General features: G+C 34.4%; 1 protein-coding gene across 3 annotated transcripts in view; it reads right to left on the reverse strand.

The window, feature by feature from the left end:
• LOC148950775 (WD repeat-containing protein 20) overlaps positions 1 to 20355 on the reverse strand; it is a 72572-nt gene extending 52217 nt beyond the window's left edge. The window contains exons 1-2 of one of the 3 annotated variants that reach the window (XM_089090447.1): positions 20256 to 20355; positions 6548 to 6897 (exon numbers count right to left, since the gene is read on the reverse strand). In XM_089090447.1, the coding sequence (XP_088946573.1) occupies positions 6548 to 6835 (288 nt within the window). In that variant the 5' untranslated portion in view covers positions 6836 to 6897; positions 20256 to 20355. Of the gene's footprint in view, positions 1 to 6547; positions 6898 to 20080; positions 20188 to 20255 lie in introns of those variants that run through there. The other 2 variants (XM_089090446.1, XM_089090448.1) reach the window with 2 other exon arrangements.
• Positions 20356 to 20362: the final 7 nt, after the last annotated feature.

Raw genomic sequence — 20362 nt, forward strand, 5'->3', positions numbered from 1 at the left:
CTTGTTCTGTACCCTTTGATGTCTACCCATGAGAGATACAAGAAAGCTTTTATAACTTCATTTGTCAAGAAGTACAATACAAACAGGTAGTTGAAAATAGCATATTGTCTTTCTCTATTTTTTGTTTTTTATCTCCAAGTTCTAATCAGTGACCAAGGTAATAAGCGTTTGTAATTTTGTAAGTTAAATCATTTTGCTTGAATATTATGCAGGGCTCCCACGGCGTCAATAAAGTTAATAAAGCTGTCTACAAAGTTAATAAACCGTTTTCCTCGACTAACTTTGTTCACTTTATTGCAGCCGGAAAGATGTTAAACTTTATTTAACTTTTTCAAGAAAGTCTGCAAAGTTCAACCAATAGCAGAAGACTTGTGGAAAATTTCAAATAAACAACCACAGTTTATATAATTATCCAGTATGATCATTCCCTATCTCACCCATTATAAAAACCCAGACCGGGGTGCGAGTGCTCCAGAGAGCGTAGAAACATAGGCGGCATCAAATCTTTTCACGGGTAGACAAGTCAGACGCGAAACAATCGGAAACAAGTGGAAACCCGCTATTACGAATAATGCACTTTCTAACCATTTCTCATTGATAGACGAAAACACACTGATCCATAACTGCACGAAGAAGTGGGAGGAGCTTTTTGTTCGCAGCGAGAACGAAGACCAGAAATGATCTGCGATAAGCTTACTGGATAATTATATAAACTGTGTAAACAACATACAAATCAATTTCTACAAATATAATCGTGCATACTTGTTTAAATATTTAGCTTGGTAAAAGAAACAACAAATATTTTTATTTATTATTGAAAGGAAAAAATGCTTAAAAAGATGGTTTCTCAGCTCCATGTCTGAGTATTTCAGTTACTTTCTGTGAGAAATTGTGGTGAACTCAAAAAGATTACATGCTTGTGTGAGCGGGACAAAGCTTATGGTTCGTACTTTCATGACAAACTTTATTAACTTTATTGACGCCGTGGGAGCCTTGCTTTAGAGTTAAGAGTTTACACTATAGTTAATGACAGTATTATTTTTAATCTTTATTTTTATACAACGAAAACGCAAAGTTGCCTATTTAAGCTTATTATTATTATTACTTATTTTTCACCCACACAATACATTAGTATAATGGGTGGAATAACATAACACATAAAAAACATAGAAATAGAAAACGCATATAGCAAACACTTATACAGTCACGCATGTAAAAAAGAGAGAAAAACAAACATAAAAGGAAAAAGATCATAACTGAAAGAACCTAATAATGTGGTGAAATGGAGAAGCACGAACGCGAGCTGTGTTTGAAAGCTTTCTGTGCAGGAATTCTAGTTTTTCTAGTAATTAATTAAAAAAAAACAATAGCAAGCTGTCTAATGTTCATATATAAGGTTTTTATCAAAGAGGTAATCGTATAGACTTTGAAAAAAGCCTCATTCGATTTATAAATTGAAAGTTCTAGATCCGTTTTTTAAAGTCAAGAATAATCGGACAGTAAGCAACCCCCTCCATGCAATAAAAACTTGAAACTTTTTGCAATCAAAAACGAAAAAAAATTGATTAAAAAAAACTTTCCGCAAAATAAGTTTTTCAAAGAAAAGTAAGCTCAGGAGACTTTGAATACCTGTTAAATTCAAACTCAAAACGACCAGAAATTACTATTAAAGAATAAATGAAACCAAAAACGAACAGAAATTAAATAAACAATCAGAGCAAAAACATACAAAAATCAATAATATAAATAAATAAATATATCTTAAAGCGAGTAATTCTTAGATTTAATATGAACGTCAAGCTTACAACGAAAAAGAATACTTTGTTATTGAAGAATGAATTAAACTTTACACAGACCGAAATTAGATAAACAGTGAATGCGAACAAACATACAATATATATTAATGTAAATGAATAAATAAATCTTAAAACGAGTGAAACTTACATTGAATATGCAAATCAAGTTTGAATCAAATAAAAATAACTACAAACAAGAGTTTGGGTATCGCCTAACTGCAGAAGCCTAACACCTACTTTAATAGCAAACTATTCTTTTTCGTTTTAAGCTTGATTTTCATATTTAATCTAAGCATTACTCAATTTAAGATATATTTATTCATTTATATTATTACTAGTTGTATGTTTTTTGCTATGATTGTTAATTTAATTTCTGTTCGTTTCGGGTTTCATTTATTCTTTAATAGTAATTTCTGGTCGTTTTGAGTTTGAATTTTAACAGGTATTCAAAGTCTCCTGAGCTTAAGTTTAAAATGTCCTTTACTTTTGTTTGAAAAACTTATTTTTCAGAATTTTTTTTTCAATTAATTTTTGTTCGTTTTTGATTGCAAAAAGTTTCAAGTTTTTATTGCATGGGGGTTGGGTGCTTACTGTCCGATTATTCTTGACTTTAAAAAACTGATCTAGAACTTTCAATTTATAAATTGAATGAGGCTTTTTTCAAAGTCTATACGATTACCTCTTTGATAAAAACCTTATATATGAACAATAGACAGCTTGCATAACTTGTGGACTACGATTGGCAGCAATGAATGGATTGAAAAAATAGCTCCAATAAGGGTGTTTTGACCATTTCACTTGCTGACAAAAAGGGATCACGACTGTTTGGAATTGACCTTAATAGGATTTTGTGTGCCAAAGCAATTTTGCATCCATCACAGAGTATGTATTTTAACCTTATAATTGGATTATTATAATAGATTTACTATGTGTTTTTCCCATACATAACTTTACCTTATTAAAGTCTTTGGGGTGGGGGCGGTGTAGTTGGCAGAAGGAAGAAAACTTTAGCGTAGACAGTAGTGGAGGGGGAGGGTGAGGTTGGAGACTCATCCAATACGGGGCGGAACTTCACTTATCTCTTCCGTTCCCGATTTAGGAGATCAGACAGACTCATTGAGCTGTAGAATGTTAGACCGCTTGAGTTCTGGAAGAACTTAAAATACCGAAAAATACTTTATATTTTTAATTATTGCAGGATTGATTTTATAGATTGTGGAATGGTGAGCCCCCTGGCCCATCATTTGGGTGAACCGCAACTCATAATATGCAATTTTGATTAATTGTTCCGTGTTATGTACATATATTATTCTATATATGTTATTTTGAGCTATACTTTTATCGCGTTGCGTTCTATTTTAAGGCTTGAGATGAAAACTGAAACCTTAGCGGAGACAGTGGTGGGAGGAAGTCTCCTCCCTCACATGCATAATTGAGCGGCCACAGAGAAAGTAATACAAATGAAATTAATCTGTCTTTTATCAAAAGACACGAACAAAATCGTCTAAAGGAACCTGAAGTGCTATCTCTGACATTTCCATTGATTCTTTATTCCCGTTACTTTCAGATGTAAAATTTAGAATATTATCGAATGGGTTTAGTCGTCCCCTCCCTGAATAATTCAGATTTGAAAAACCCATCCCTGGGAAATTCCTCCCCCCTTAAAGAACATTTTCTTTTCCTGCTGATAAATCGCCCCCCCCCCCGTTAAATTCCACCCAGCATAAATTTCCCAGCCGTGGAATATGCTCCCCAAACATATTTCCCTCAGATAATTTCGGATATTCATAAAAATGGAAGCTGAAATTTCTAATCAACTTTTTAGGTCAGACGCAATGCTATAGGGTTACCTAAGTAAAGAGCCATAAGGGTTCAATGAATTAATACTTCTTTATTTTTCCGGGGGCACTTTATGTGGAAGAGGTAATCGCATAAGCTTATGAACGGGGTTCATTGAACTACAAATTAGAATCTGCAGTGCCCTTATACTAGGGGCAGATCCAGGATTTTTTAGGGGGGGGGGAGGCAAAATAAGTTGATCCGATAAACTTGCGTTAGGAGCAAGTTTAATTAACACAATCTTGCGTTAATTAAGTAAATTAAATTACTTTAGATTACGATAGGGGGGGGGGCGCCCCCTCGCCCTTCCCCTAGATCCACCAGTGCTTTACACTCTCTGCTTCTTTCCTTGTTAGGGAGGAGATCAGATGCCTAATAGGTGTGTGTTAATACCAAAATATTCTAACTCTTATTGGACCTTCAGGTATAAACAGAATTAGTTCGAAGGGAGGGGTGGGGAAAAAGGGCGTGGGGGGGGGGGAATTTGCCCTTAGATCGATTTTGAATCGTAAGAGTTGGACTAGAACTTCCAATTTCCAATCAAATGAGCCCTCTCTGAAGTTTATACGAGAATCCCATCCTGCCCCCGGCCCTGGGGGGTTTTGTCGACGCCAGAGTTTTTTTACTTAACCTTTCAAATATGTTTAACAACATTTTTATCTGATGCATTTGGGGCGTGGAGGAAGGGGGGGGCTAGTTGTCCTCCAGTCTCTTTTGACTATTAAAAAGTGATCAAGAACTTTCAATTTCCAATCAAATGAGCCATCTCTAAAGTTTATACGAGTATCCCTTCCATAAAAAATATGAAGGGTTCGGAGAATCCTTAAATTATAACCCTTGCCCTGAGGGTTATGAGAGAGTTGTCATCCTCAAAGACATAAATTCCAGACCTTAAAACTACGTTTAATAAAATGGCTGTCTCAAAATTTTTATTGGATGTGTTTGGGGAAAAGTTGGACGTGAGAGGGGGGTTAGTTGCCCTCAAATCACTTTCGACTATTAAAAAGGAGACTAGCCCTTTGAATTTCCAATCGAATGAGCCTTTTTTGAAGTTTCTACGACACCGCCTTCTATAAAAACCTTATATGCCCCCAGGCCATAACTTAAAGCCCTTGCCTTGAGGGGTGTGGGGGAGTGTCCTCCTCAAAACATATTTTCTATCTGAAAATCAACTATGCTGAACAAAATGACTATCTCAAAATTTTGATTGGATGTGTTTGGGGGAATGATGCGAGTGGGGGGGGGCCTAGTTGCCCTCCAATCACTTTCGACAAATAAAAAGGGCACTATCCCTTTGAATTTCGAATCGAATGAGCCTTTTTTGAAGTTTCTACGACAACGCCTTCTATAAAAACCTTATATGCCCCCTGGGGTATAACTTAAAACCCTTGCCCCGAGGGTTGTGGGGGAGTTTCCTTCCCAAAAACATTTTTTCTATCTGGAAATCAACTACGCTGAACAAAATGGCTATCTCAAAATTTTGATTGGATGTGTATTGGGGAATGATTGGATGTGTTTGGGGGAATGATGGGCGTGGGGAGGGGGGCTAGTTGCTATCCAATCACTTTCGACTATTAAAAAGGGCACTATTAGTTTTAATTTCCAATCGAATGAACCTTTTTTGAAGTTTCTACGACAATGCCTTCTATAAAAAACCTTATAAGCCCCCAGGGTATAACTTAAAACCCTTGCCCTGAAGGTTCTGGGGGAATGTCCTCCTCAAAAACATATTTTCTATCTGGAAATCAACTACGCTGAACAAAATGGCTATCTCAAAATTTTTGATTGGATGTGTTTGGGGGAATGAAGGGCGTGGGGGGGGGAGGGTTAGTTCCCCTCCAATCACTTTCGAATATTAAAAAGGGCACTAGCTTTTTGAATTTCCAATCAAATGAGCCTTTTTTAAAGTTTCTACGACAACACCTTCTATAAAAACCTTATATGCCCCCAGGGTATAACTTAAAACCCTTGCCCTGAGGGTTGTGGGGGAGTGTCGTCCTCAAAAACACATCTTTTATCTGGAAATCAACTACGCTGAACAAAATGGCTATCTCAAAATTTTGATTGGATGTGTGTGGAAATGATGGGTGTGGGGGGGGGGCTAGTTACACTCCAATCACTTTAGACTATTAAAAAGGGCACTAGCCCTTTAATTTCCAATCGAATGAGCCTGTTTTGAAGTTTCTACGAAAACACTTTCTATAAAAAACCTACTATGTCCCCAGGGTATAACTTAAAACCCGTGCCTTGAGGGTTGTGGGGGAGCGCTATCCTTAAAAACATATTTTCAATCAGGAAATCAACTATGCAGAACATAATGCCTGTCTCAAAATTTTTAATGGATGTGTTTGGGGGAATGATGGGTATTAGGGGGGGGGGGGCTAGTTGCCCTCCAATCATTTTCAACTATTAAAAAGGGCACTAGAACTCTCGATTTTCAACCGAATGAGCCCCCTTTGAAGTTTCTACGACGACCCCTTCCATATGAAGTGACTCTAGGAAAAAACAAAAATAATAATAATAATAATAAAACATTGGAGCCGTATGGCCTTTACTATAGGCAACGCTACAGCGTTGCCGCTGATTCTGTGCAGTAATTCTTGTTTATGTTTATAATAGGACTTGTTATAAAAAATGATTGACTTATAAGAATTATGAGCAATCAGTTTGAAATAAAACTATTCATTCATTCACCAAGGTCTAAAACTGGTAAATAAAATACTAAAATTATAAAGTATTTAAATACTTTAAAGTACTTAATTTAGTACTTTAAAGTATTTAATAATTTATTAATTTATATAATGTTTAATAATTTAAACTGCTTAATAATTCAATACTTTAAAGTATTTAATTTTAATACTTTAAAGTAAATAAATACTAAAATTATAAAGTATTTAGAAAAAAGATCCTACCTGCTTAAGACTAGATTGAGAACAAACATGAATTTCCTTTCCAAAATTATAGCACAAAAGAGTAACACTACTGCTGCTAGAAATTGTGACAGAGGATACTCTCACATGAGGATTTACAGTGGCTACTTGGTTTGTTGGTTGATATCCTGTTGTTGTCTGGGTATAAGCAGGTATATTTCTCATAGGCTTACTGAATTCATGCCTGGTAGCAAGCTTATATGCGCCTTCTCGCAGAGTAAAGGAACATCGGACTTCATCAGGCATTGAAGAATTTGGTGTTAAAGCCATGGTGTAAACCCTAAATCACTGTCATTACGTTGAGATTATTGTCTCAACCAGAAGAAACAATCCTGAAAAATGTAGCATAATGATAAGATAAAGACAAAATATATTTTGGACTGGAAAATCTTGCTACATAACTTCAAGATTTTTCTTTAACTACAAGTCCAATTTTGGACTTGGATCTCAAAGTTTTGGACTCGAAAAGAAAAACACCTTAAGGTAATGTACTTCTTGATGACATGTTACCTCTTCTAGCAATCTTAGTAGAATGCAACTTATAACCAGAATTATAAGTTTTTTTATGCAAAATTTTAACTTTTTGACAGTTTTTGAGGGTACTGGGAGGTGGTTTGCTGATGACATCTACTTAAGGGTGATGAAAATTGATACGACAATGTTATTAATACAAAAGCTATATCATATATGTCATATGTGTTAAACCTTAGTAGACTGTCAAGCCATTTACCTTTATTTAAAGTTGACACCATAATTTAATGTGCTTGTAGCTGGTACATGACAATCAACAGGTACCATAACCCTTATCAAATCTCTTACTAGGTTGCTAGTTCCTGCTGCAACCCAGATAATTCATGGTAAAAAAAAGTGTAAGTAAGAAGCAACTTATTGTAATAGTAGGGCCTAACCAAAACTGAAAAAAAAGGCTGCTTTGATGGCAAAATGCATTACCCTGATTAAAAACATGTGAAACGAATCAAATTTATATTTACCCATCACAAGTTACAAGCCAGAAAAAATTACCAAACTTTTGAATAAGGGGTAAAAAAAATCCCAAAAAGGGGAGAAATCTCGACGATAATTAAAGGATCAAATTCAAACCGCATAGATTTCAATCCTTGAAGAATACAATATTTTTCGGAGAATGATGATCAAGGATAAATGTTTATTTTTTTTTTTTTATTCCTCAGGTAATAATCCTAGATTATCCAGAGACAGCTTATTCAAAACAAACTGAAATTTGTAGGATTCTTTTTAAGCAGCATAAGAGACTGCATCACAAACAATTGGCTTTTCTGCTAATTTATGGCACAAAACAGCATTATTGGCCCAAAGAGAAAAACTGCTATAAAGTAAAAATTTTAAGCCAGCCAATCAATTTTAATTATAGAAAAACTATTTCTTGTACTTCCCAGTTTCAGAGGTCATATTGCCACATGATGGTGCATTTATTCCTAAAAATGAAAGTAGTCCATAAAATAGACCATAAGTAGTCCATACTTATAATAGTCCATAAGTCCATAGTCCATAAGTAGTCCGTAAAATAATACAGGCACTTATTTTAAAGCTTCAGATAAGAGAGTTGACTCATAAAATTATACACAGTGATGCTAGTATGAAGCAGAATCAGTGGATTTTTGTATGAGAGGGGGGGGGGGGGGGGTGAAGCCTCAGAATGGGATTTTTATGTACAAATTTCCTAATTTTCAGCAAAACTTCATATAAATATAGGAGGGAGAGGGTAATTTAATCTCTAATATTCCTTCATCCCCAGGTATTGTCATGGCTATTATCTACAGAATTGGATATTAGTTATTGTTTCAAAAAAAAAAAAACAAGTTCTAAGTAAGTAAGTAAGTTCCAAAGAAGGAAGGTCACAAATGTTTTTTTCACTGATGATTGTAATGAACCAGAAGCAGGGTTCATTCAAATTAATATTTAAAAATCTAATACCTTTTTTATAGAACAAAAGAGATAATATTGCAAGAAAGTGTGGTCTTCTAGCATCTTGGCCAGCAAACAGCAATTCTGGCACAAGTAGGTTGAAATACTAGCAATGAAGAGTTCTAACAACTATTGAAATGATATATACCTCAAAGTCTCAAAGACCTTACTTGAATACAGTATACCATTTATGCCTAAATGTAGATGTAATTCATGAGAAATGGACCCTTTTATAGACTATTTATCCAACAAAATTAATGGTTATAGAGTATTGTATAGTTTTACACTATCTATTAGTTGTTTCAGTGTGGTGTCTCATTTTCTTCCCAGTATATCTAGTGTATTATTATTTCTTTTTATCATTTTTTTTTATTATTATTATTTCTTTTATTTTTTTTTTAGGTTGCCTCTTTTCGAGTATAACTCACTGTGGAGGAACCACCTGTAAATATTTTCTTTTAAATTTCTTCTAATTGTAAAAGTGTTATTCTTTCTTGCAGTAATTTATTGAGACATTAAATTAACTTGAACTTGAACTTAGGAAAAGGTAAGCTTTAATGTAAAGAATGAGGTATGAGGAGGCAAATATATTTTATCCTTTTTTATAAAATTGACCCAAAAATTCTGAAATTCAAGAAAATTTTGAACTTTAAATTATTGAGATTTTTAGGAACTTATATCATTACATACTAAATATTAGGTTCATTAAAAAAAAAAATTCCAGTCATCTTGACAACTATAGTGATTTTAGTTTAGTTTTTTTGGTTGACGTTTGGAAAATTAAACTACACTGTTCAAAACACCCATACTTTTTACTATAATAGAAGCAGAGTTTATTTGGGAAAATTCTATACTTTATTTTGATCAGAAAATAAACTACCTGAGCTCATTTTTGCAAAACATTGTTCAGAAAAAGATAAACATTAATGAGGTATGAGAAGGCCAATATATTTTAGCCTTTTTATAATCGTAGGCAACACAATAGCGCAGCCTAAATAAGGAGCAATGTGGGCAAAATGTTTTTTTTTTTGGTTTTAGACCAGGGCGTATCAAAGGAGTTGTTGTAGAAACTTCGAAAAGGGCTCGTTCGATTGGAAATTAAAAGTGCTAGTGCTCTTATTAATAGTCAAAAGTGACTGGAGGGCAACTAACACCCCTCCCATGCCCACCATTTCCCCAAACACATCCAATCAACATCTTGAGATAGTAAATTTGTTCTACGTAGTTGAATGGTCCAGAAATCATGTCTTTAAGGATGACCCCCCCCCACAGCCCTCAGCGCAAGGGTTGGAAGTTATGCCGGGGGGCATATAAGGTTTATATAAAAAGGCAATTGTATAGACTTCAGAGGAGGCTCATTGGATTGATAATCAGAATTTCTAGTGCCCTTTATAAGATTCAATGAGAATGAAGGGTGGATATCCACCCCCTCCCCATATGCTTTGGATTTTCCTGAAATACATATGATAGAAATTTTTATATGGCCATTTGTTGTCACAGAAACTTCAAAAAAGGCTCACTTGATTGAAAATTGATGGACTAGTGCCTCTTTTAAGAGTCAAAAATGATTGGAGGGTAACTGGCCCCCCCCCCAGCCCATCATTTCCTCAAACACATCCAATCAAAATTTTCAGATAGACATTTAGTTCAGCATAGTTAATAGGTCCTGGAATTATGTCTTTGAGGATGACAAACCCCACCCCCTACATCCCTCAGGGCTAGGGTTGTAACTTATGCCCTGGGGTTTATAAGGTTTTTATAGAAAGGGTGGTTGTATAACTTTGGAGGGGGCTCATTGGATTGGTAATCAGAAGTTCTAGTACCCTTTGAAAGATTCAGAGTGATTAGAGGATGAATAACCCCCTCTCCACACCTTGTATTTTCCCGAAATGCATCTGATAGAAATTTTGAGATAGCCATTTGTTGTCATAGAAATGTTAAAAAAGGCTCATTCAATTGGAAATTGAAAAGGCCTTTTTAAATAGTCACAAGCAATTAGAGGAAAACAAGCCCCCTCCCCATGCTCATCAATTCCCAAAACACATCTAATCAAAATTTTTAGATAGCCATTTTGTTCAGCATAGGCTAGTTGACAGATCTGGAAATTATGTTTTTGGGATGACAACCCCCCTTCCTCCACAGCCCTTGGAGCAAGGGTTGTAAGTTATGCCCAAGTGCATATAATGTTTTTATGCAAAGGGTTGTTGTATAAACTCCAGAGGAGCTCATTGGATTGGAAATCAGATGTTTAATTCTCTTTTTAAGAGTCAATGTGATTAGGGGCAGCAGCCCCCCCCCCTGTCATATTTTCCACAAATGCATCCAAATAAAGGTTTGAAGATAGCCGTTTGTTCAAAAAAGTCCAAAGTTCATATAATAAGGCCTTTGGTGCGAACAGAATCCCCCAGAATCTGGGGGTAAGGGTTGTAAGTTATGCCACAGGGGCATGTAAAGTTTTTATGGAAGGCATGGTCATGTGAACTTCAGAAGAAGTTCATTTGATTTGAAATACATAGTTCTAGTACCCTGATAAGAGTCAAACTTGACAGAGAACAACTAGCTCCCCTCCCTGACATCCTCTTATCCCAAAACACATTCAATTGAAATTGTGAGATGCCCATTTTGTTACCAATAGTCCAAAAATCATATAGATGTCTTTAGGGTGGGCACAATCCCCCAGAGCCTATGGGAAAGGGTTGTAATTTATGCTCAGGGATGTAAGGCTTTTAGGGAATGGGTAGTTGTATAAGCTTTGGATTGGATGGAGCTCATTTGATTGGAAATTTTAGTGCCCTTTTTAAGAGTCAAAAGTGAGTGGAGGGCAATCAGATCCCCCCCCCCCAGCCTATCATTCCCCAAAACATATCTGATCGAAATTTTAAGAGGGTTATTTTGTTCAGCATTGTTCAAAGATCCAGTAATTATGTCTTTGGGGATGTCAACCTCCCCACAGTCCTCAGGACAAGGGCTGTAAGTTAGGCAATTTGTTCACTGTTTACACATAGTGCATGTTATTGAGAAAAATATGCATGTTTGAACTCTACTTTCCAAGAAGACAAAGGGTATTCGGATGAACCTTTCAGAGAATGTTCAGGGGAGTGTTGAACTAAATCAAAACGCGTTATGTGTATACAGATTGCCAAAAGGGTGCAATTATAATTTCAGTTCATTTTGAATTCAACATACAAATAGCAACCTATACTATGGATTCTTATAGAAACAAACTGAATAATTGTAAAATATATTTTTTCCCATGAAAAAGGTTATGTCAATAACATACAAACAGAAATTAATTTAAAAAAGTTTTCCCACAAAACAAGTTTTGTGGACAATCAAAACATAGTTTGCACTTTACTGAAAAAAAAAATGACTGTGGATTGTCAGGTTAATTGACATATACTGATATTTATTCCTTAAAGTTTTGATGTTTTTTTATTTATGAGACAAAAAAAAGTGGAAACATTTAAAATGTATTTTATTGTCAGTTAAGTGCAAATTATGTCTGGTCTTGAGAAGACATGGGGGTTATCAGACCCAACTCTTATTAATTTTTGCTTGTTTTGAGTTTGACTTGGCTGTTTATTGTAATTTCTGTTTGTTTCGAGTATAATTTATTTATTGGTAGTGATTTGTGGTAGTTTTATGCTTGGAAGATTATGTGACTCTGTCCATTCTTGGCTTAAAGGAGCACTTTACTTTTCTTTGAAAAACTTGTTTTGTGGAAAGTTTTTTTAAATTAATTATAAAACAACCCAAAATTATGAAATTTAAGAAAATTTTGAACATTGAATTGTTGAGATTTTTAGGAATTAATATCATTAAAATTAACAGTCACCTTGATAATTATGGTTTTAATTTTATTTTTTTGTTGATATTTTGAAAATTATAGAACACTGTTCAAAACACACATAGTTTTTAATAAAACGTTTTAATAAAGTAGTTTTAATAGTTTAAATAAAATGATGCAATAATCTTCAGACAATTTACTTTATGGAAAGGGGAAAAGCCAAACTCCTGTTTGCAGTGATTTCTAGTTGTCCATCAACATCACTATCCATTATTTTGTGTTTGATGTGATTATTTATAACATTATATATATATGGGAAATAATATATATATATATATATATATATATATATATATATATATATATATATATATATATATATATATCATTGGTAATAATTGTTTTATTTTAGTATTACTGCTGATGATGATCACTGTGCATGTGATTTAAATATCCAGTATATTTTTTTATTGGTTTTTTTTTGCTGTCTAATAAAAGGATTTATCCCTATTTGAACTGTTATTTATCATCATGGAAAGGCAGTGTGGTCTTTGATATTAACTAAATAATGCTTATATGAGAATTATGAATTTGTGGTATCTTCAGCATGTTTGTTTTAAATTGATATACACAGAAATGAAACCATTATTGGCAGGCTACTATTTAATTGGCACTACATTAATGTAAGCATTTCTGTAACCATTTATTGAAAATTCACTGATAGTTATAGGTTCACTAAGGATATGAATTTTAGGGGCTTATTTTCCACCAAGTGTTGGTTCATTGTGTCAAACAAAGCCAAACTAAAAAACAACAAAATCAGCAATGTTTTGGGCAGATTTTAGTGACTTTTTGCTATCTTGGAAAGCAATGTAGTTAAGAGGCATTTTACCAAATTTTGTATTAGCCAAGGGCTACACAGCCTGGTCTATTAAGGGAGGGGACTGGGACACTTTTGTGATAGTGATTAGCATAGTAACATTTATAGAAGATTTTAAATATGGTAATTTTTTACAAGGTTTCTTAAATTAGGTAGAAAAAAAATATTCCATTATAAATTTTCTGACTTATACAGCCTTCTGAGTTTTGGGGCCTCTCCCAGGCCACTCAGCAAATCCCCAGGTGGCGGATAAGGGAATGTCCTGTAGATACACAGGGCACCTCTTGGTAGAGAGGCGCGGACCAAGGGAGGACCTGGTCTCTGGGGGTCTTGAAATATTGCTGGAGCACCCACGTCTGGGGGCCATAAGTTCAAGCAGAGGAGGTGGAAGGCCCCTCTGATGTGCACTGGGCAGGGCCCATCAGCATATGGATACGTCCCACCAGTCACAAACCTTTTCCCAGCAATGGGAAAATTGCAGGTGATGTAGGACCCCAAAAGAACGCATTATCAGTAGTAGATATAGTTGGCCCCTGCTAGGGATGGAGAGGAGTGGCTTACTGCTGTCCTGAAATTAGCCAAAAAACCTTCTTTCTTATTAAAAACTATGAAGTACAAATGATCAAGAATGAGAACCAATACTACCGAGTCCAGGGCAACCAACAATCTGACGACCGAGAATCTTGTGAATGGAGACCCTTTAACAACGTTGACAACTCCGACCCCGGAGGCTATGCTTTCCCCTAAATTGATTTTATCTATTGGAACAGTCAAAATGTCATTGGAACAGTTGCTAAACAGTCAAAATATGTTAACTACAATTATTCTGCATACTATGAAGCAAGAACTGTTTTCTGAACATGTTTCCTTCTCAACAGCACCAATTCTAGGCTTATATCCAAAAATCAGATCACTATTTAGTAGTTCTACTCTCCAGTAGGAAACATGCTAAAGAGGGGCAAGTCTCCAGCATTTTTATTGGGGGAGGGGGCAAGAGGGGTCCATATCTGGATAGTCAAAGGGCATGGGATAAATAATAATTTTTTTCTCAACATTATTGGGGGGAATTGCCCCCCCCCCCCAAACAACATCACTGATACTAAACAAACAAAAGTAGTACCCCTAGGATATACTCCTTATTTTATGCTAGGCTATTTCTAAATACCCTGGTTGCTTTTGATACTGTACACATTACCCCTCTCTCTGATGGTCCCAGATAAAGTCTAACAATAGGTTATATTTCATTTATGTATTGAACCTTGCGATGATGTCATTCTTGTTTATTAAACAGGTTACTGAATCTTGACTCTGATAAAACTTAGATTTGCCTGAGTGAGAATAATATACTACTTGAAATGGTTTTCAAAGGTGTATAACAATATAAGGAAACATGGAAAATTTGGAGACACTTCCATTACTGAGCTATGAATTAGGTGAACATACCACCTGATGCCTTTTTTATGCTCTTTCTAATATTCTGGTTGCTCTACTTGAAAATTCAATCTTAAGCCCTTTATGGACCCTTAAAGATTATACCTTTTCTCTTTTTTTGCTATAACAAAGAGGGTTTAAATATCAATTAAGAATTATTTGATTATAATTCTATTTTGCTGGAATTATATAATTATATAATCCATAGGCATTAATGCACCATGATCCAATTGAACAAATAATTTAAATTTTTTTAAGAAATTGCTATGCTTCCTGCAACAAAACTGAGAACCACAAAACACATAGGATATATACAATTTGGGCATAGTCTATATTTATAAATAAGGGGGGCAGCAGTAAAGTAAGCTATACTGGAGTTGTAGTTGAAATGTGTTAGCTACAATTATTCTGAATATAATGAAATAGTAATTGCTCTTTTTTTCCTTTTATATAGCAAAAAATAAGAGAAAATCTAACATCTTTAAAGGTCCATAAAGGAATTAAAATTAAATTTCTAAGTAAACCAATTATTATATTTAAAAAGAACATAAAAAAGGCATTGAGTGGTATGTTCACCTAATTTGTATCTCAGTAATCTAAATATCTCCAAATTTAAAAGAAAACATGATAATCAGATTCACAGAGCTATTCCTATGGAGGAAGGGGTAACCAGGGCAGTTGCTTTAGGCACTGTGACTTGGGGTACTGCAGCTGGAGAATTTGCCTACTCTGGTCCAATTTTTCACTTTGATTCCACCTTTTTTGCTTATATTTGAGTCAGGAGGGGATGCTGTAATTAATTTTTACCTGGGCATCACTAACCCTTGGCATGGCTTTCCTGATTTATAAAAGTAGGCTATGCTACATATCAAAAGTAAAAATGTCATTGTTTTTGTTCTTTCTTTTAGTTTCTTATATAGGCTATTTCCAGGATCAGATTAAAAGGTAAGGTTTATATTAACAGACTATTCAGGTAGCTAAGAAATAAACTTGCCTCTGTAGTCAGAATTACATCCTGAATCCAAATTTAACATTTACTTATGTGAGAAATGAACTTTACCCCCACCTGTATATATACCAAATCAGAGTATATTTCAATTCAGGGTATAAATTTGCACATTAGGGAGGTAGGGGTAAAGTTCAATGGTACTTTTACATTATCTGGGCCTCTTGGCTTAATCATTATAGAGAAGGCAATGATAAAACCTGTTTTTGACATGATAACTGCTGTAGACTAGGCAATGATAGCATGGTTTGCATTACATATAAGATATTAAACTGTGGTTTTTAGGATTTTAGATGGGAGAAAAAGGTACCTAGGTTAGGTTACATATTTAATACCCCCCACCCTAATGTGCAAATATATAGCCCAAATTTGTTTCTAAACTATTATATATTTATCCTATTTCATTAGCATTAACCAAACTTGACTTTTTAGAGAGGCCCAGATAATGCAAAAGTACCAGTTCAATTCTGACTATAGATGTAAGTTTGGACTTTAATCCTGGCCCCCTAATGTGCCCTGAATTGGTATATATAGCCTAGGGATGGGGGTAAAGTTTGTTTCCATTACAAATGCATGGTATATTTGATTTCAGGATGTAGTTCTAACTATAGAGATAAGTTTATTTCTTAGCTACCTGAATAATCTATTAATATAAACCTTAACCAATTTAAAGCTTTGATACTTCTTGGCCTGTGTATTTTAGCTAGGCTACTCTGTTTATGCAAGATTTTTGGTAAAATTCCTAAAAATTTGGGGCTAGTAGAAGCACTGAACAGAACATAACTGATGAGCCAAAAGTAATAAAAGAAAAAGATGGTACTGAAATCTCAGCTGCCATTTTTGGGAGACATCTGATAGCTTATAAGAGGCTACAGAATTCCTGTGCTGTCTTAAAATCACTTTTCTGTGAATAGGTAGCACAGCAGCAGGATCACCTTAATAACAAATCCCATCAGTCAAGTATTTGTTTTTGAAAAATCACTCATTAATAAGTAAGTCATTGTACTTTCCTGGGCCTATTGATAAATCCCAGCTGGTAATTTTATTGCAGTTCATATTATTGACTCACAAATAAAATGAACATATCACTTGATGCCTTTTTTATGCTCTTCATAAATATAATATTGATTCTATTACAAATTCAGGCAAAATTCTACTTTAGCTACTTTTGACTATCTTGGAAAGTGGTTAGGTTAGTAAAATGAAAGGATGACTATTCCTTGTGATTTCCTCCTTGTTTAAAGAGGCAGCTCTAGGTCTTCTGACATGTAAGCAGTGTTTTGAGTTTTGGGTGTGAGAGGGGGGTTAGTTGCCCTCCAATCACTTCTGACTATTAAAAATAACAAACAGAAATAAAATAAACAATCAATGCAAACAAACATACAATAGATATTGATGGGAATTAATAAATAAATCTTAAAACGAGTGAAACTTAAATTGAATATGCTAATCAAGCTTGAAACAAACAAAAGTAACTACAAACAAGAGTTTGGGTATCACCTCCTTCTCTCACTGTAAAAGTCTAAAACCTAGTGCGTCATTTGCACTTTACTGGAAACTATATTCACTCCTTCTCCCTCTAGAGGGTCCTGAAATTTGCTTACATGACAGGTCTATACCTATTGAAATTTTGACAAATCAGCATTTTACCTTAATTTTCAGTTATCAGTTTCTAATTATCCAACTAGATAACTATCTGAAAAATCCTTTTAAGCAAATAAGAAATTATCCAACTAGGAAAATAATTAAAATTTAAAAGAAAAAGTTTTATCTTGCTAGCCAAATACAATAAAGCATAAGAGCCAACTTAGTATCTCACTAGGTGGATAATACTTTAACTTAATGCTTCTGATATATATCTAACTAGACCAATAAGTAAATTCTGCATGCAAACTAGTGATAATATCCAACTACTCAGACAATTTTTTCTCTTAGACATAGCATGAACATCTAACTTGGTGGATAACACTTTGTCCTAGCCCTTTTGATATTAATCCAACTAGGTAGTTAAGTAACTTCCTGCCTAGTTAAATATATATCAGAAGATTTAAGACTCCTAGTATTATCCACCTAGCCTAGTGAGGTATTCTTGCTGTGCCTAAGAGAAACAATTTATCTGGCTAGTTGGATATTATCCCAAAACTGCATAGCCTAATGGAATTTACTTATCTTCCTAGTTTGATATACATCAGGAGTGTTAAGACTTAGTATTATCCACCTAGTTAGATGTTCATGCTGTGCCAAACAGAAATGAATTATTATCCAACTAGGTAGATATTCTTGCTATGCCTAAGAGAAACAATTTATCTGGCTAGTTGGATATTAAACCAAAACTGCTTTGAGAATCTTCTTATCTGCCTATTTGGATATATATCTAAAACACTAAGCTATGTTATTATCCAACTAGGTAAATATTCTGTATATTGCATAGACAGTCAAATATTCAATAAAGTAGGTAAAGGTGTAAGAGTCTTAAAAATGTTATTAACTGTCTAGCATGATAGCCTATTTTATCTTGATACTAAGTGTAGTTGGAAATTATTTTTACATTCTATAGAATGTAATTGGAACTCTTGAAAAACTTATTTATAAACTAACCTAGTTAGCCTATATGTTTCTAACCACTAGCATATTCAATAACTTAACTAGCCTATTGTTGATAACTTCTTTGTGTGGTTGCAATTTAGGGTATATGGGGTGGGGTGGTTAAATTTGAATTTCTGATAAAAGAGATTATTATATCTATAAGGAGCATAAAAAAGGCATTGAGTGGTATGTTTACTTTATTTGTAAGTCAATAATATGAACTGCAAAAAATTTATGGTCAATATCTACCAAATCATATTATTGAGTTAGGAATAAAGTGAATGCACCGTTCGATGCCTTTTTTTATGCTGATTACAAATGTAATAAGCACTTCTATCAGAAATGAATTTCAGCCCCCCCCCCTATTTAGGCTATACCTAACCCAGAATGAGCATATTTAGGGGGGGAGGGCTGGAAAAGGCATCAAATGGTGTATTCACTTTAGTCCTAACTCAATAATATGATTTGGTAGATATTGACCAAATTTACCTCCAAACCTACCAAGAATATATATGGGACCATCAGGAATTTAGGGTGCATTGTATGAACATCAGCCATAGCCTATTATAGGCTAGGCTACTTGCCTACTTTGGTCAATATATACCAAATCATATTATTGAGTTAGGACTAAAGTGAATACACCATTCGATGCCTTTTTTTATGCTGATTACAAATATAATAAGCATTTCTATCGGAAATGAGATTCAGCCCCCCTATATAGGCCAATTCAGGGTTAGGTTAGGTTGGGTTAGGTATAGCCTATATAGGGGGGGCTGAAATTCATTTCCAATAGAAATGCTTATTAGGCTATGGTAAAATTTGGTCAATATATACCAAATAATATTATTGAGTTAGGACTAAAGTGAATACACCATACAATGCCTTTTTTTATGCTGATTACGAATATAATAAGCATTTCTATCGGAAATGAATTTCAGCCCCCCCCCCCTATATAGGCTATACCTAACCCAACCTAACCTAACCTAAGCCTAAATTGGCCTATATAGGGGGGGGCTGAAATTCATTTCCGATAGAAATGCTTATTATATTCGTAATCAGCATAAAAAAAGGCATCGAATGGTGCATTCACTTTATTCCTGACTCAATAATATGATTTCGAAGATATTGACCTAAACTTCTACTTTAGCTACTTTTGACTATCTTAGAAAGGGGTTAGGTCAGGAAAATGAAACTTTCAGGGATAGGTCTATAGGCTAAAGTATGTCCTGGGAAGGTATTTTGAAGTATCTACCTCCACTACTTCTCCTCTAGAAGGTCCTGACATTTGAAGACCTTTGAAAATCTTTGTGTTGTAAAAGTGAAACCTTGCAAAATAGCCTAGATCTTCTGCTTAAATGACGTACAAGAAAAGTATTTTCAGCTTAACAACTTTGCTCAATCCCAATTTATGAGGTTTCAAAGACCTGCAAATACATTTCCTAAATTCTGGAAATAAAACATTGATATGGCTTAAAATTCTGCTCAAATAACTGAAAATTAAGGTAAAATTTTGTTTTGTCAAAATTTCAATGGGTATAGACCTGTCATGTAGGCAAATTTCAGGACCCTCTAGAGGGAGAAGGAGTGGAGGTATGTACTCCAAATTAACTTCCCAGGACATTCTTTGGCCTGTAGACCCATGCCTGAAAGTTTCATTTTCCTAACACAAACCCCTTCCAAGATAGCCAAAAGTAGCTGAAGTAGAATTTTACCAAACTTTTCTTTTCTGCAATTTTATAAGTCTGAAAATAGGAGCAGATAGATACAGTAACATGAAAACATCTTCCTAGCCTAGGGCATAAGCTTTGAATTCATTCATGACAGCTTCTTTCTTCAAACTCAAAAACTTCACATTATAGCGAAAGGAATTTAGATTTTAACCTTATTTTTATATGTTGATATATCATTTCCACCATCAAATATACACCATCAAATATCTTTTTTTTATTTACATTTTTCGATCTTCTTCTTCAGTTTTTGGAAAACCCAACCGTTTTCATTTTAAAACTTTTATAAGAATACAATTTTAATTAACACAGCAGAAAAAATAACTAACATCTATTCATCTATATATTTTACCAACAAGTTGGCGTAGTTCTCAATATCTTGCAATTTGGTTTTCATAAGAAGTATTGTTAAATTATGTTTTCTTTTTCGGCTAGA

The sequence above is a fragment of the Artemia sp. Qi Xiang Cuo genome, chromosome 6 (genome assembly GCF_049724085.1).
Source record: "Artemia sp. Qi Xiang Cuo chromosome 6, ASM4972408v1, whole genome shotgun sequence".
Taxonomy (NCBI): Eukaryota; Metazoa; Arthropoda; class Branchiopoda; order Anostraca; family Artemiidae; genus Artemia; species Artemia sp. Qi Xiang Cuo.